Source organism: Osmia lignaria, chromosome 2, assembly GCF_051020975.1.
Source record: "Osmia lignaria lignaria isolate PbOS001 chromosome 2, iyOsmLign1, whole genome shotgun sequence".
Taxonomy (NCBI): domain Eukaryota; kingdom Metazoa; phylum Arthropoda; class Insecta; order Hymenoptera; family Megachilidae; genus Osmia; species Osmia lignaria.
In genome coordinates, this window is record NC_135033.1 from 3,604,968 (window position 1) to 3,623,889 (window position 18,922).

The 18,922-nt window shown below is 35.1% G+C and overlaps 1 protein-coding gene across 1 annotated transcript in view; it reads left to right on the plus strand.

Moving 5' to 3' along the window:
- Positions 1–18,922, plus strand: part of LOC117605966 (uncharacterized) — a 358,528-nt gene that overhangs the window by 248,914 nt on the left and 90,692 nt on the right. The window contains exon 4 of the mRNA XM_034327865.2: positions 16,804–17,697. Coding sequence (XP_034183756.2) covers positions 16,804–17,697 — 894 coding nt within the window. The remainder of the gene's footprint in view (positions 1–16,803; positions 17,698–18,922) is intronic.

Below are 18,922 nucleotides of genomic sequence, written 5' to 3' on the forward strand. Positions count from 1 at the left end.
TTTTGAAATTCCAAAATTTTTTAAATCTGAAATTATAGGCTTCTAGAATTCTGAAAATCTGAATTTTGGAATTGTGGAATTTTAGAATGAAGGAGGGTGAATCTGCATTTTTAACGGGGCAAAGCGTTCCTGGCCTCTATCAAGCTTCGCCAATGTGTACTATATCATAATAAAAAAGCATTTACTTGTAGAATCACTGGCACGACTTTCCTTTTCTGGTTAAAAAATGACTCGGTTAACAGGTTAATATCCAGATGAAAATTCACGCAATAACTGTGACGTATAGAAAGACGCCTGTATATACACAGTTCTTTCTCTCTCTTACCAAATCACATACGCATACCTACATGTTCCACTTGGCCTCGTTCACGAGGTAAAACTAGGCTAAGATTCACCGGCGTGGAAGCCAGTGAACCCGACCAACGATACGGGTCACTTACCTCATAAAAGGAACCAGGAACAGCCAGCCTTAGGGTATTTTGTTTTCCCTCTGATCTGCAGTCGCGTTGCTTCGTGGTTGATATTTAAACTCTGGCCAAAAGGCCGTGGAATTTCCCTTTCATTCAAACTTGAGGGAAGCTTTCCAAAGAGACTTAAGGAAAGATTTCTAAAGAACCATTCTGAGATTGCTTTCTTCAACTTTCAGTATTATTTGTAGTGCTTTATTAATCTTGAGAAACAACAAAATCGGGTCAATTATGGACGAAATTAATGGATAATGTGGGTGCTGATTAATGATCACAAACGAAATATGAAATTATCAATTGCAAATAAAGAATTAATTGGACTAATCTTTAACTACTATTACAATTTTCGTTATCATGAAATTAGTATTTAAATCCCTAACAATTAAATATGTCTTTTGCTTTCGAATGTTTTCTGAAACTAACAATGAAAGTTTTAATTAAATCTTCATTAAAACATGACAACCGATTAATGATTAATATTTACGTTAACGATTAACATTTATAATTAGTGATTGATAACTAATTTTATCAGTCGATTATATCAGCCACGTTTTTTCCAGACAATTAATTAATTTTAATTGTAAACATTAATCATACATCCAAATTAAGAATTTTAATCAGTTGATGTCCAACAGTAACAGAGACGTACTAAATATTTGCAATAATATCTTGAATATAATTAGGATTTTTCAAGGAATGATTTTACGTATGTATTTGAAAAATAGTATTGAGAGGAATTGTATAAAATGTAGATAATTATTGCTATTATCACAGCTGATTATTATTTGTTTGATAAATTAGAATTAGAATTAAAATTTTATTGTTTCTAGCTAGAACTTTAATTAGAAATGATTTCTAAACTATTGATATTATTTATTGCATTGATATGTGGAAAATAATTCTGCTTATAAGCATGCAATGATTGAGCAGATATATTCATAGTACCCAGAAGTGATTAAATAAAAAATGGTACAGTCAAATTTATGATATATTCAAGATATATTCAAATACATGTTTATTATTGACTCCCGCTGTGGAAATGGTCATGGCAAAGCGTGTGAGAGATTGAGTATGTATTCTGGTGTAGAAAAGTATAAAGAAGGAGTTAGAGTGAGTTAAGGATAGTAACAGAAAGAGACTGAAAAGCCCGGAAAAGGTGGGAAGTAATAGGTGAAGTTGAGGAAAGGACATTAGGAGGACAAAAGGGAGTGTGAAGAAGACGAGACAGTTTGAGGTTAGGTGAGAAACGAAAGAAAGGAAGACGCGGCTAACGGGAAGAAAGAGAACGAAGGGAGAGACATCTAGAAAAGAGGGGGAGAAGAGCATAGAAGAGGATGGAAAGTCGGTAAAGAAGAGATAGGGAAAAAGAGAAAAGGAACTAATAACAAAAGACGGAAGACATGAGGGAGGAAAAGAAAGCTGAGGAAGGGAGGGATGAAACAGGGTGACTGGACGAGTGTGGAAGAAGAGGTAGACCGACGAATGTGGGGATACTGAGAAAAGAAAGGAGCATGAGTGTAGGAAGTATGTCAAACTTGGAGGAAATATGGAAAAGGAAGAGAAAAGCAGGGGGAGAAGAGGGGGAGAAGAGGGGGAGGAGAGGGGGAAGAGAGGGAAAAGTCAAATGCGGGGGTGGATGTTCAGAGAAAGCAACGTAGTAGGGAGATCCCCAGAAAAGAAGAAAGAGAAAAAGGAAGAAGGAGGAATAGGGGAAATAAAATAGCTGATTAAAAAATTAGGAAAGAGGATGGAATCAAACATGAGGGTACTAGGGAAAAATCTAAAAGGAGAAATAAGAGGGGAGATAGAAAAGTTAAAAGAAGAAATAAAAAGAAGAGAAGATAAATGGATAGAATAGAAAAAAGATATGGAATAGAAAATAGAAATGATATGGAAGAAAGTTGAGGAACTGGAGAGGGGGGAGAAGGAGAATCACTTTTGTCATCGAAAGGGTTAACGACAGAAATGAACTGGCCATCCACCCTTTGTTGGGAGTGCAAAAAGTTTGGAAAAATTCCTTGTGGACCAATAGGAATTTAAGATCTAATTAATAAATTAATAATTAATAAATTGCCTTAATTTTATCTACTCTAATTTCCCAGCATAAAATGAAGCTTTCAAATATAAGTTTTTATCAATAATTTCTATTAGATATAAAAAAAGCGTGAAATTGAAAAGTCATCAATTTTATAAAATATATGGCTGTCAAAATAGTTTAATTAAATTTATTCATTATAATTTTTGGTAAAAATTTCAATTCCAGTCTGCTCCTGGTTAAAGAATAAGCAGAAGTTCAAGAATGCTATTTGACTTTGATTTTGTTCCTTTTACCTCGTGAACATGTCATCAATTGCAATGTATTGGCTATGTACATACTGGTCACCGCAATTCTATCCTCTTTTCTCACTCTATTTTAGTCTGTAACCATCGACTTTACTGCAGACGTTGTATTAGATGACACGGCTGATGGCCGATCGCTGTATCTACTTTTAACAGCTCTGAATATGTCCGCTTTTTGCGCAATTGAAAATCACTGGTAGATGAGAAAATCTCCAATGATCGTGTTACTTAGAGATTTTGCTTAAAATGCTTTCATCGTTCGTTTAATATAAAAATTATGTTTGTTTACTTTTTTTTTTCAAACTGCATTTCGATAGATTATCATTGGTCATCATCAAAAATAGATTATCATAAAAAATTGGTCAAGTTAAATGAGGATTGTTGCATACTAAATAAACAATTTGGAAATATATTATAGTTGCTTAGAAAGGGTTAGTCGACCTTTCCGACTCCCTTAACCCTTTCGGTACGGAAGAGCTGTACGAGAAAGTTTTCCACGAGAGTGGTTGCACTATACGGCAGTGAAAGCCGCAAAAGGAGACCTAAACCAACTTTTAAGTAAAACATTCAAAACATTTACGATATAAGCAAACATACCAATTTCTTTTCCGTAGCTTATCTATATATAGTGCCGGCATTGGGGGGGCAATCGTCCAGGGCGGTAGATCCGTAGGGGGCGCCGCAGCCCGGTGTCCCTAGTACCTTGGCTTTTTTTCTTAAAAATGTTGAGTTCCTGAATGGGCGCCATGATAATCTTGCCCAGGGCGCCAATATTGCTAAAACCGGCACTGTCTATATATGTACTATGTTTCGTGGATACCGTCTTTAGGCGGCAGTCGTGCCCAGAGAACGTTTCGTGGATGCCGACTATAGGCGGCGGTCGTACCTAGAGAACGTTTCGTGGATGCCGACTATAAGCGACGTTAGTACCGAAAGGGTTAATTGCGCTACATATTGATACATTAATCGTAAGACGTTGAATGTCCCGGGGGTTGCCGGTAACCACCATCATTAATTATACATCCTCGAATAATTCAAAGAAAACAATAGAAAAATATTATTATGTTGAATAATATTAGATTGCAGCATTCCCTAGCATTTGGCATGTGTTAATAAATTCTCGTTCGTTTCTTCTTCTTATCCCGAATTATTCGTATCTATCGAATTTATGACCTACTTTTCTAAGAAACGGTTCGCTATCGCTGCGGGAAAGGAGAGGAAACGAAGGAGATGGAACTCGATATAAGAGATCGTACTATTCGACAACGAGAATGTTCCTTTTACTTCCGTTTCACTTGCATCCGACACGCGAGAGAATTTTAGAAACTGTGTTTCACTGCTCAACTCTTAACGCATTATCGACCAACGAATCGAGGACGATTGCACGGGTTCGAGAGAATGTTTACGGTAGAATGGAAAACAAATGTCACGGAATTATTGGCAAAGGAAACTGCTTTTACAACGATTGATCAAATATAAACGCGACCTTTTGTGTAAACTGCTAATCATGGAAACACACATGGATGTAATTGCTTTGAGTAATCATATAGGACCTGCAACGAATGGACAAAATAATTGAAATGCTCTTGTTATAGACATAAGTCTCTCTTTTTTAAATGGTAATTATTATTTGGTTTTGTTAAATATTTCTTTGATTTTGAGTCAATGACAGAAAAAATGAAAAAATTTTTAGAAAACATAAATTAAATTAATTAGTAAATTATTATAAAATGGGTAATACTTGAATACGAATTTCGAATGAAACAAAAATATTCGAGAATATCAAATAATTCTTAATTTCAATCAGCTTTCGTTACAATTATTTATTATTTTTTAGTAATTTTGTGTAATTTGAAAATTATTTGAATAATGCCCAACTCTGTGATACAGAGTGTCACCCAATTAGGCTAGTTAGTTAATAACAATGTGTATGTTTCTGCGATCGTACTTTTTCCAGAAGTGCAATAATACAGCAGAAAAGCGCAGTTTTTCTTTTCACATAAATTGATTTATTCATAACGTATTAGAATAAGGTATTAAGAAAATGAATTGTACAGTACGAGGCATGGTAGACTTTCGCAAAAAAAATGGCAATTTCATAAGCCTCCCTTTCCCAGAGCTTCCCAGAAGACCCCACTTATAGACATATATGTATAGGATGTCCCAGAACTGGGGTAGGACCCGTGGAGGGATGATTGCTGAGGCCATTCTAAACAACTTTTTCCTTTGCCAAAATGTATTTCCTTTAACGAAAAACACTGGCCAATCAGAGCGCGCCATTAGCGCGGGCCGAACCGCAAGAGTGTTGCGTATGCTCTGCGTTCAAACCGTGGTCGTGATCAAGTGCATCGGCACCACGTCGGTGTAATAGGATTTCGTTAATAACGCGAAAAGGAAGACTTAACCAACATTTTGGCAAAGGGAAAGGTTGTTTAGAATGACCTCGGCAATCATTCCTCCACGGATCCTACCCCAGTTCTGGGACACCCTGTATAGATCTGTGACTCTCCACCATTTGTGCATAGTAATTAAAAATTTTACTATTTTCTTTCCTAAATCACTCTAAATATCAATATCGCCAAAATTAAATGTGCCTATTACTCTGCATCACCATTTTCCCTAAGGAAGCATACTTTGCCTGATGCTATACATCACAAATTATTTTAAATATTCCACTTTGACATAATACACAATTAACAAACCGTTTCTTTATGTTTTTTTTTTAAATTGAAGAATTAGAGGAGACATTAGTTAAATTCAAATATCTTACCTCATTTCTTTGTTTCAAGTCTTTTACTGAAATAAAAGAATGCATATACAAATTTAGTTGGATTCTTTAGTATATTAGATGAATTCTAAATTTAATTATAAGATTTACAATCAAGCATCATTAAATGCAAAGTATCCATAATATTTCAATTTTGTTATTTAACCTTGCAGCAGTTAGCTATCACTGATGCAAATGTTGCAAAAATTCAAAGGCAAAGGGTTAAATTGAACTTTAAAAATAAATAAAAAATATAAAAGTCAAATGAGCATGCTGATAAAGGTGTTGAACTGCATGTAAATCATTTGTAGTTGCAACTGCAAAAGGCACAGCAAAATGTTTTGTAGATGCAACTTAGAGTATTAATGGATTAAATTCGTTGAACACCAATTTTCTTCTTATAACAAGTAGGATGGTAGAACGGAAAGTGCCTGGTGCATTTGTGCGGATCTATATCGCCGGCATAATGCAATAGACGTTGGGAGAACTATTCAATCACTGTCAAAACTTTACTTCACATTCTCCTGATGACCCAGATTTATCACCTTGACACTATAATTTATTTGGACCATGTAACTCTTTCCATACGAGTTGCAAGGTATTTTTTCTTCTGTCCCTATTATCATAATAATTCAGTTACAAATAATTATAGTAATTAATAATTTGATGACGAGTTTATACAATTTAAACTAAGAAAGCAGTTCACTCTAATTCATTAGTTCGATGCTGTAATATTTATTGAACGTTGTACATTCTTATAATTTTTGGTATTAAACAGGAACAAAAATTTTTAAATGATGGTCAAATAGAAAAACTTAAAAAAAAAATAGACAATTTGGGTTATTGGTACTACAAACAAAAGTTAACCTTCCCTCGAATTTTTATTTTTATTAAAAAAGACTAAAATTATTTTTAATATATTTTATTAAACTAAACTACTTTATAAAATATATTTTATTAATAAAAACATTTTGAACATTTAAAGCAATAAATGATTGTATAATGTTGTAGTAACTTTGATAAATATTGAAGAATTTTTTGAAATATTTTTGAAATTTAAAATAGTAAAAATTTTCCTACAAATGTGGAAAAATATGTTTGCCCATGAAGAGTTAAATCAAAGATGAATCAACATATTCAATTTGGTAGTAAAAGCTAGGGAGAAAATTGCCATGAAGTTCTTTAGTAAATGCAATCGAATAAGGATATTTGCAAAGAGTCTCGTTTGTATTTGATCGACTTACGTACTTTTCGCAATTCGTAGCAAGCGAAAGAAGCCAACGTTATCGGTAATGTATTGAAAGCTTTCGTTTCGAATCGTCCTCGTTGCACAAATACCTTTTGCATGAGACGTTAGAATGCAAGAAACGTAGAATTCTCTTTCTGAGAATGTAGCTGCTAGGAATCTTGCGAAACTAAAACAGCGAAGGCGAAACGTTGGATCTCAATAAGTAGTGAAGAGAACGAGTGAAAATATCGGTGACTATGTAATCGTAAGTGTTATTTTAGATTAGAAGTTCTATTTGGTGATACGGAGTAATAATAATGTTTATTTTTCAACGTATGCTGATTAGAGGTGTGCAAGTACTCGTAATTTACAAACCGAGCTGAATTCGCTTCGATTCAGCCGAGCGCTTGAATTTGCCGAATTAATCAAAATCGACGAACTGGTCGTAAAACTTCGATTTACTTGAAGATGAGTTTTCAGCTCGAATATTCGAGTAGTTCGATTTTTTCGAGTAGCTCGCTTTTGTTTCAAGCAGTTCGTCGATTTCGAGTAATTCGGCAAATTCAAGCGCTTGACTCGGCTCGTCCGACCGATCATTGTGTGACTCGAAATTCGAGTACTCGAATAAATCGAGTACTCGCCCACCTCTAATGCTGATGCTTAACACTGTTCTCACTCTCTGACCCAGGGGCGCTCAGCAAGTGGTAAGCCAGGCGCGGGCGCTGGGCGCGGGCGCTGGGCACGGGTGCCCGTCTACGCCCATATTTGGACGCGTGCATGTTACGGGCTCGAAGTGCATACTATCTACCGATCACAACAAGTCTCATGATAATAACGCAATTTGATTGTTCGCGCCCCACCTCAGTTCACACGTACTTTCGGTCGTGACATATGATTGGTCGAAGCGGTCACATCTACTAATTAGGTTCGTGTAAAACTAGGAGGTCAGTCGATGTGCAGTCCTGCGAGACTTCTTGTGATCGGTGGACTGTACAAGTTGCTTCGTGTGAGAGTAATTAAGAGTGGGGAGGTAGCTTTAGCGTTAGGTACTCCTAGCTGTAACGATTTCGACTGGGCACCTTCAGCTAGTGACTGACTTTACATGACCACAGGTTTTTTAACGAACGTTTCTATGATTTCGTGAATCAAGATTTAGTGCCTATTGTCAAACTACTGGCAAGCCGTGTCCTATACCGTGGATCACCGAAGCTTGTAGAAAAATTGTGATCGTGTAAAGTTAGCCCAATCAGTATGAAATTAATCTACTGTCCGCTCGCGACGAGATGGCATACGGGATCATTCTGGGAGAAGAAAGAGGAGATTTCCACTATATATGCATCAATTTATTCGTAGATATGATCATTTCGGCAAATGTCAGGACTGCATGAATCATGTGTTCCGCAGTTATACAGGGTCTACCATTTATCTCGGAACCCATGCGCGCGCAAACTCATGAATGTGGCAACAGCGCTAAAATTCGATAGATGCGCCCTCTGCAAACCATTGCTGAAAGTATACTGTCATGTAGAGAGCTGTGGGGAGCGATGTAAAAATCCCTAGAGTTAAATTGATAATCGACCGAACTCTGGTCCGAGATTCGATTCGGGATACGAGTATGCACGACGAGCAGTGGAATTTCGAGTCGGCTCGGCTCGGCAAAACTCGGGCGCGATCGGCAGAGAGACAAACATACTCGTATCCCGAATCGAATCTTGGACTAGAGTATCGCCGATCATGCCAAATGTTGGGCTGTTGCCACATTCCTGAGTTCACGCGTGCACGGGTTCCGAGATAAATGGTAGAACCTGTATTAGAAAAGGATGACTCGTAATATGACCCACATTCCAAGTGCGGACCATCTCTTCACGAGCGCACAGTACGTCCTCGTCCCAGGCTAGGATCTTTAAGAGTGGGGAGGGCTTCTTTCGCGTTGCTTCCCTTCCCACTGCCAATCGCCGATCGATAAATGGCAGTAGTAGACACGATACCCGCAACAAGTCAGACGCCCGTGTATGCAACGTGTTTGAGCGCCCCTTCTCTAACTGCTATCTTTTGAATGATTAGAGAAGAACAACTGATTTTCAAGTGTACCGTGTTTAGAGCGACTATGTACTAAACGCCTGCACACACTGCGTATAAACTATCACACCTATACAGAGTGTTCAAACGAAGGGTTTAGGGCACACAATTGCTGAATTGGATGTGCAATATTTATTGAACGTGTGTCGAGAAAAGGAACGTTTTCAGAGCTATAAAAAATAGTGTTCTATTATGATCTTACTTATAGAGGGAGGGAAAATAATTTTGTTCGTTTGGAACTTGAAATATTTATGTTATTTGTGATAATATGGAAAAATTTCGTACATGAAACTTATATTACATAAAGTAATGAAAATAATTTTTTTGAGTTGGTCAATTGAATTTTTTTTAGTGGAGTGATATATTATTTATATTTAGCGCAGTAACTATTATTTTGGAAATAAAGGTCTGAAAAGTAGGGACATTTTTAAGAATTTTTCTCAAACAAATAATGCCAATAAATCAATCTATTATTTATTATGGTTGATGTATGTAGAATATTGAAAAATGGGAACAAAAATTTTGAATCAAATTCACTAATTGATTAATAACGTTAACAGTGATCATATTATATGATTGATTTGTAATCTAGATCAAAATATTTAGAACCTAAAAATCTGTTCTACTGTGTAGAACCTCATATCTGCGTTTTTTTGTGAACTTTTTAGCAGTCCATGTTTTTTGAAATATCTACCTTTTTCTGTTACCATAATAGACATAAGTTTCTAGATATTAAACAGTTTTCTAATTTGACTCTAGATTAATTGTACAGTATAAACATTGTCAATGTTGTAACAATGAACGTACCGTAACACATTTCAGCGAGGGGTCTACTAAAAATTTATTAAAATTTAGCTGCAGGCTTTCGTTTAAAATTTTAAATACATTCATAAGAACAATAATAAATAATGAATTGATTTGTTTGGATTGTATGTTTACCAAATATTCTCAAAGGTAGCCCTATATTTAGGCGATTACCATTAACGTAACCAGGATTTTTTCGGAGTGGAGCAGGTTCCATAGAAATTTTAAAATTTCATTTTGAAATTGTAGAAGTCTGGAATTTTGGAATTGTGGATTTTTAGAATCTTAAAGTTTTGATAAGGTCCCACTTTTGACCCACTTTGACTCCTACCTAGTTGCGTCAGTAGCGACTACAGTGCTTCCAAAGTAATAGCCATTGCTTTAAATGTAAAATAACAGGTATATTACTCCAACTGAGAAAATAGAATTGATCACTCACCACAAAGAATATTTTCTTTAATCTATTCTATACAACTTTGATGTTTAACATTTATCCATGTTCTAACAAATAATGTAAATGTTTGAGGTGAACAAAGTTATTGATCCACCACTTTCTGATTAGGATAATTACAATAATAAGTAATATTATTATTTATACTATACTAAGTAATAACTATACTGTTTATTGCTAGTATTAATTAATAGTAATATTATTTTAAACTTTAAACTATACTGTTACTTAATACTAGGCTTACTTAATGGTAATACTATTTTAAATATTACTATCAGATAGTACTAATATTAAGTAATACATATTTTTAGTTAGAATATACTACTTTTAAGTAATATTAGCGTTAAATAACATCTAATATCATTAACTAATAATATTACTATAGAATAGTATTAATAGTAATGTTACCAATTAAAACAGTATTAGTAAACTATCTAATACTATTCTAATAAAAATAATCTGATATTATTAAACAAATATCCTTGAACACTCTGACTGTCATTTCACCTCTATTTGACAGTATTACCTATTAAACTATTAATAGTTTTACCAAAAATTTGAAAACATAGATAATAAATAAGCCTATATAAGTATCATAAAAATATTAGATTAGGTGGTGCTTAAAATGTTGAATTTGAATATAGAACATTTTAAGCATCATTTATTATAAGATAAAATTTGTTTAAAAATAAAAGAAAAAATAAAAGTTCACAGACGACTTTGGAAGGTTTTATTTATCGACACACATTTATTAAACATTATTATCTAACTGATACACCATGAACCCTTTTCCTGACACTCTGTATGCTCTCAAACACACACGTGCAAACTATACATCACAATATGTACACTAAACATGGGTGTATTAACGATTAAAGAATGCGTAGTGGCATAATAAAATTTTACCTTTAGTTTCATTCTTACCTCTGTCTAACTTGACAACTCTCTCGATGTTTCTGTCTCTGTCTGTTTGTTTATATCTGTCTGTCTGTCTGTCTGTCTGTCTGTCTGCCTCTCATCCATCTGATGCTCTGATTACTTCAACTGAATCTATTCGAATTCTCGCTCACTTCTTACTTTTTCAAGCAAGAATCACTCACTGTCTACTACTACTGTCTTTTCATAGAATTAGAGAACTAATTAAGTGAATTGGAAAGAAGAGATCGTTGATTGTCTATCGCGCGAACAGATTGTCATTTCACTGGGTTTAGCGAATGGAACGAAATTAGGATTGATATGTCTGCTTGCAAACGATTATCATAGTTACACGTTTTTTTGATAGCGAAAAGTGTGCAACGAGATATTTCAAAGAGACATGGCCCCTTTGACTACGAATCCTATGAAATGCATGGGTATGGTTTGACAACGATTCGGCCACTCAAGCGAACGTGAACCATTTTTATGTTTTTTCTTATTTATTTTAATGTGTCAATTACGGATTGCACGATGCACCGAGCGAAGGAACCCAGTGTGGAATGCGTTTTACTAAAATGCAAATGAAACTGATTTTTGACTAGAATCTCTATTAGTTAATCTTCTTGTCTAATGAACATACGTGATCTAACATTCTCTTTTTCTTTCTATGAAAAATTATTTTCATGAAGCTGGTGAATTGATTTGGACCAATTTATCTTGGTTACATTAAGCGAGCTTTGAAATTCTTGAGACCTACAAAGACACCTATAAATTGTCTCGAAAGCTCCTTAGAACAGTGGTACAATAGTGCATTGGACGTGTTTAATTGTGTGTATACGAGAAGATATTTAAATGTCGTTTATAAAAGAATTGTAGTAGTTTGCATTCTGAATTGCTAACAAATGGAGTGTACACATTGTGCTCACATTTCAAAAATAAATTGTAATTACAGTATGTAAGTATATGGTTGCAAATAAAAAAAGTTGTGGTATGTACAATACCGAGCATGGTAGGCTCCCTGTAGAAAATAACAGGAAGAGGAAATTCTCAAAATCCTAATTTTGAAAATATTTATTATTATTGTATAAAGATTAATTTAGAAAAATTAATATAATTACTAATTTGAGATGTTATAAAATTTACTATATAAATCAAAAATATTGGTAATAAAAGCCACTTTTCCTAAAGGACCTTACAGAAAAAGGTACCCAGCCCTTCCCAGAACTCCCGCCTCTCCCCATGCATAGCCGTAGGGAGAATGGCAATGTGAGGAAGATAGTCTGTGGCTCCCTCCCGCTTGCGTAAGAACATTTACGCAGAAGAATTTTTTACATTTATATTATTATTAATATTTCTTAATTATATACTAGATTTTATAATATTTAATAATTAGAAGTTACATTATTTTGTTTCTAAATCACTTTTAATATTAATATCGTCAAAATTAAGATTTTGAGGGCTCCTACTATTCCTCTAACGCCATTATTTCTCCTAGGGAAGCCTGATTTGCTTGATACTGTTCATAAGACAAATAGTCAGTTTAGACGATGATTAATCTCAAAGGGGATTCAACTAATCATAAATATGAACATGAACCAATGCAGACATTTGTAGCTTTCGTGAATAGTATCTTCACATACAATATTCTACTAATTCTTCACCTTCGCAAGACTCGTATATTACTTTGATTATGGTGAGTGGCGGCTCGTGGTTAAAATTAGTGAGGGTATTGCTTTAGATAATTTTTAGCCTTTGTTTTAAAAAACCGGCATTGCGGGAGCGACAGTGCTCTCTCTCTCTCCCGCGCAGCCTCGCGCGCAGCTTCCTATGTGCGCATGCGTACACAGTCTAACACCACGCCGAGCCGCTGGAACTGTGAAGTGCGCAGTTCCATACAAAGATTTTTGTATCTTTTTCATAAACTGGGGGATGACTACTGACATTAAGCTTAAGGATTATATATTGTACAAGTACAAAGAAAGAATTAAAGAAAAATGAACTCATTATATTAAATGCTATCGATAATATCAAGTGGAAATAAGGGGTGCTGCAGTTCCACAGTGCCTATACGCGAGCCGCCACTGGTTATGGTATTATTTTTTAATATGATTCAACGTGTGTGTTTTGTTTGTTAATAATGTAGAATGCAAGCGTTTAAATATTTTTGTAAAAATTTGCATGACAAAATCTTTGAGATTGCTTATTAAAATTAAAAAAAGAAAGGAAAAATATGGAAAATAGATTGAATGATTGTTATGGTTAACTTATTGGTACAAAAATATGACACCAAGAATACTAAAACAGTCCAATTTTTAATTATTAGATTCGTACACCAACTTATCCTTATTTTTTATTTTTATATTGAAATCAGGTGAAAATTAGAACACTGAATTTCAGTAAATAATTAAATTAGAATATTATTGCATTCTATATATGTAAGTATATATACTTTATGTCTAATATATTAGATATTAATTTTTACTTACTATATTTTTTTTGTTTTTCTTTACTTTGAGTAGTATGTACAAAGAAACTTAAAATTACACTAAAATTATATTAAATATCACTTTTAATATACATTTTTTATAGCTCAAGAAAAAAGAATACTGAGAGCTTTGAGAATATCGGAAACTATACTTATAAACAAATTTGTTTTTCCTTTGAAATTATAAATTGAAATAAAACTTTTAGATGTTTCCTTCTGTACATACAAAAAAAAGCAATAAATTATATTTTCACATAAACAATTAAATCATTTAAATAAAAATTCACTATATTGTTTTAAAATACACATTTCACCAGCTTGTATTTTTACCACAAAAAAAGAACAGCTCGATGAAAAACTGTTAATAAAAATGGAAGGTAGGTTTGCAATACCTCTTGGGATATCAATATTGGATCTATCAAATACATATTATCAAATTCAATTCCAACAATTTTGAATTGCATTAAATAGCGTTGTATCAGATCATGTTATAAGTAATCAAAATAATAAAATGATGTACCTATAATAATTGATTTTGCATAGAGTTCTTTTTATGCCGTTGTACAGTTAAAGAATTGATTTAAAATATCAAACCGATTCCGTACAATTATAGCTAATCAGTATTTGTAACACGTTCACTGTTCAGCACGCGATATCGCGGGCCTGATGCCTTGCTTACATATGTTATACGCTTACACGTATACATACATGTACGCCATTTATAACCCTTGGACGGTGGACCACAGAAAGATCCTCAATTTTAATTTATTTTTGTATTTCATATTAATTTCTTTTTCTAAACTGTTCGTTTCAAAATTATTCTTCTAATATATGAAAGTCTTTCGTTTAAAAATTATACATTTAACTTTAGGTTAATATCCTTGTTTGATAAGATTGGATAACGATTGATCCCAGTTCCGCTGTTGAAGGGTTAATTTCTTAATATTTCCGCATAATTTCGTTGCATATTTCCTACTTTTCATAAATTTTGTATCCACTATCAGAACTCACATGCAAGAAAACATGCAGAGAAACAAAGTCAAAACACTATTTATTGCCTAAATATTGCACTAATTCTAATTCCACAATATTACTATTATTGCAAGTAATTGTACCATCTGTTGATTTTTTCAGAAAGAAAAAAAAGTATACATATACCTAACACATACATATTTGAGCACTACAGTAGACTCTCGTTACATTGTCGCGGACGGGACCATAGGGGCGGAAAATTTTCAAACTTTTAGTTGGAGTGGTAAAGAGGGATTAAATTGTTCATAGGCTATGATGGTGAAAGAGTAGCATTATAAAATGCTTGAAAATCTGTGTGAAAGTCAGCTCGTTCACGTGGCAATATAACGAGAGTCCACTGTACAAATAAAATGTCTGCATAATTGTGAAAACTACATATTTTATTTTCAAACTTATAGACAAGATTTGAAATAAAATAAACTATTTACTATTTGCTAGAAATTTGAAAAGAGGCACTTACAAAGGACATTACCCAATCGACACACGCCGATTTTGATGCCCTTTGAGTATGATATAAAACTCAAAAAAATATTTGACACGTATTTTTTTTATCGGCAATCGTCCATGCTGAAGGGGTGAAAATAGCCCTCAAAGTTGGGGTTGCAAAACATATTTTCTTGAATATCTCAGGAACTATTAGGTGTACGCGAAAAATTCAAGATGGAATTTGTGTGTTTTTGAACAGCAAATTTTTCTATGTAGCCACCTTTTTGATACATTTATTTGTTTAAAAAATATATTGAAAAATAATCTATTTTTGTCATTTTTTCACCCCTTCAGCATGGACGATTGAGGATAAAAAAAATACGTGTCAAATATTTTTTTGAGTTCTATGTCATACTCAAAGGGCATCAAAATCGGCGTGTGTCGATTGGGTAATGTCCCTTGTTAGAACCAAAGGGATGCAAGTGACATTTTTTGTAAATTTTTGGTAAAAAATAGAAAAGATTATCGCATATCGCATGTCGACATTATATAATATCGCAAATAAATAAACAGATGTCACTTGTATCCATTTGGTTCTAAATGCTTCAAATAATATATGACCTAGCATTGCGTATACATGATCTGATATTACGCAAAACACGAGGATTCCAAGTTGAATCCTCGATTGCAACATGAACAACGATAAACTGGAAATTCGGCCAGCACACAATCGCTATTTACCAGAATGGTGAATATTGAGCATTTGCGACAACTCTCTGGAGATAGTACATGTATTATATGCGTCTTTGTGCTCGAGAACACTGCAGAATTTGAAATTTCTTTGATCATACATTATTTCTTTCTTCCAACCGAAATTTACCACGTTTAAAGACAAATTTTTTTCGTTGTGAACTCTAATTTACGTTCGTAAATACAATTTTTTAAAACCATTAAAGTGGAAATTAAATATGCGGCTCGCGATGTTGAATCTCAGTTATAAACAATTTTGAATTTCATTTTTATTTTACTCTACTGTTGCTTTTTTTTTACGTCATTAGAATGCACGTGATTATTTGAAAATGGAACGGTGCAAATGGTTTAAATTTTTTAATGGGTGAAGCAAGTAATTTTGTTCAATTTTCATTGAAAACTGATAGGCTCATTGGAAAGTTCTATCTGTTCTTAATAATAACAATATAATTTCTTTTATTCTTCTATATTCTTCTTTTATTTCCTATTTACCAAATAGATTTTCCTTTTTCTATTCCTCCAAACATTGTTTCTCTTTCAATTCCAGAATTTAATTTAAATTGATGTTATAAAATGTTTTCTATTTAAACAAACTTTGAATCAATTTAAATGAACCATACTTTTAAATTTAAATGAATTTAAATGAACCATACAGATATTTCTTGATTTTCAACTTAATGGTCTATCCTCCCACCAAGTTATGAACTCGGTGGCTAAAAAAATATTTTCTTAACTACTACTCTGTAGTAGTTGTGAAACCAGAAAAAGGATTGGAAACTTGGTTTCCAATTCCTGTTAGAAAACAAATAGAACTTTCCAACAAACCTAACAGGGACAATCCCCGAATCGATCAGCGCCAGGAGACGCGAACTTTCTCCAAGTAATGTTAGCGTTATCCAAAAAGTAACGAGTCCGTTTCTCGTTAAACAACCGTAAACACGTCCTTTGTAATCTCTTCGAGCCAGAATCGAGGGCAACTTCTCTGACCTCGTAAGGACATCGATTCACCACCGTCCATTCCGTCCTTCACTGGCGATCTATTCTTCTTTCTGTTCGCAGAACGAAGAGCAACCAGCGTTGGATGAAGCTGCGCACTACGGTGCAGCTATCGTCCGCGATCTCGACGATTCAGAAGAAGCCACCCCTGAAACGCGAAGACTCGTTTCTAAAACGATTCTCCACCAGGCAGATCCCGGAGAGCCAGGAGACGTTGGACACTGGCGAGGGCGAAGGTGACGCGGCTGACGATAAGGACTCGAATGGTCGTCGTCGTAGACGATCGAGGAGACCTCAGAAACCACCGAAGACCGTGGTGAATCCGGACGAGAATTTCTATTATTACTGGCTGATGCTTCTGTCCGCTTGCGTGCTATACAATCTGTGGACGCTGATCGTGCGACAGAGCCTGCCGGAACTACAGGCGCTGGCGCCGGCCGGTTGGCTCGCGTGCGACGGCTTCACGGACCTGGTGTTCTTCCTCGACGTGGCTGTGCAATTCCGTACCGGATACCTCGAGCAAGGTTTGATGGTCTACGACAGCAAGAAGCTGGCCGGCCATTACCTCAAGTCCAAGTCGTTCATTCTGGACTTGCTCGCGTTGTTGCCGCTCGATCTGCTTCAAGTCAACCTGGGCAGCAATCCCATGCTACGGTTCCCCAGGTTCTTGAAGATCTACCGTGTGTACAATTACTATTACATGGTCGAGTCGCGAACTGTTTATCCGAACCTGTGGCGCGTGCTGAACTTGATACACATACTGTTGATACTGGCCCATTGGTTCGGTTGCTTTTACTACTTGCTCAGCGAAGCGGAAGGATTCCAAGGAGACTGGGTCTACCCGTACCGACCGGGCGAGTACGCCACACTCACCAGGAAGTACCTCGGCTCGCTGTACTGGTCTACCCTAACCCTCACCACCATCGGCGATCTACCCACGCCGGAAACCAACGCCGAGTGAGTGATAATACCATCTCTACCATCGCATAATTTCTCTTTGCACACTTTTCTTGCTTCTGTTTTTCCCTCTTCCCGCGCATTTCTTCTAGTTCGGTTGCTCGACGGATAAATGGCGCGCTCGCCAGGCCGGCGGACACCTCTAGCTAGATCTCACCTATCGATACGCGGAGACTTGAGAGAGAATGGAATGACGACGCGTCTTTACGATTCTGATTTTGCGGAAATTTTATTATGCAAAATTTTTCGTTAATATTAATAGAGACTTCACGCATATTGCGTCGCGTTGTTGTAGTTACTGCATAAATGTTTATGGCTGTTGAACGTTAACGCAGATGTGGCCCCAGCATTAGAGATAAGAGTAACTAGGAATATTTATAACAGTTTATTAAAGGAAGATTACAGCCTTTTAAATTTTTCATCCTCGAAACGTTTACTGCCGTTATCGCTGACAAATGATGACACGGACTTAATCCTTTCGGCGCTAAATACTTTTAACGAGTAAGACACCCATAAATGGTGTTCTTTACTGTCTAGCACCTAGTGGTTTACCTTAGTCACTAAAGTTTAGTGAAATATTGGGTTAGGTCAGAATAGTTCTCTATTGATTTTTACAATATCGCAATACGAATACGCATTAATATTATTAGTTATAAATTATGAATTTACCATAACGGATATTACATTAATTAATACAAATACAGCTAGTATGATCTTGCAAAAATTAAATGATTTGGACTGAGAAATGGCCGATGAATTATCACTTGAACGGCAGTTTGAAATTTTGCAGACTAAATAAAACATTTTGCAATGCGAAAACGTTGTGTCTTTAAAAGATTCAAATCTTCTTTGTGGAAGAAACTTTTTGTTGAAATCGCGTTAAGAAAAGAGTCATACAATGAAATAAAATATTGTGGAGTTATAAGCGAAATATGGACCTTTTTCCCGTGATGGCCGCAAGGTGTCGCGCGAGTAACACTCCATCCTTTCTTGCAAGCGCTCCATCACGGGCCTTATAACATCTGAGAATATAGAATCCAGGCGTCTGGAGCATGGACAGTCCACGTCAGCCCCACTGACGAGTTCTAGTGGACGGTTCCTGAGACGAAACGTCATAATTTTTCCCCCGGCATCCTACAATATTAGCTTGAATAAAAAAAAAAAGAACAATTTTCATTCCTTTTTAAAAAATTCAACACTTCATGATATGTAACCCAACAATTTA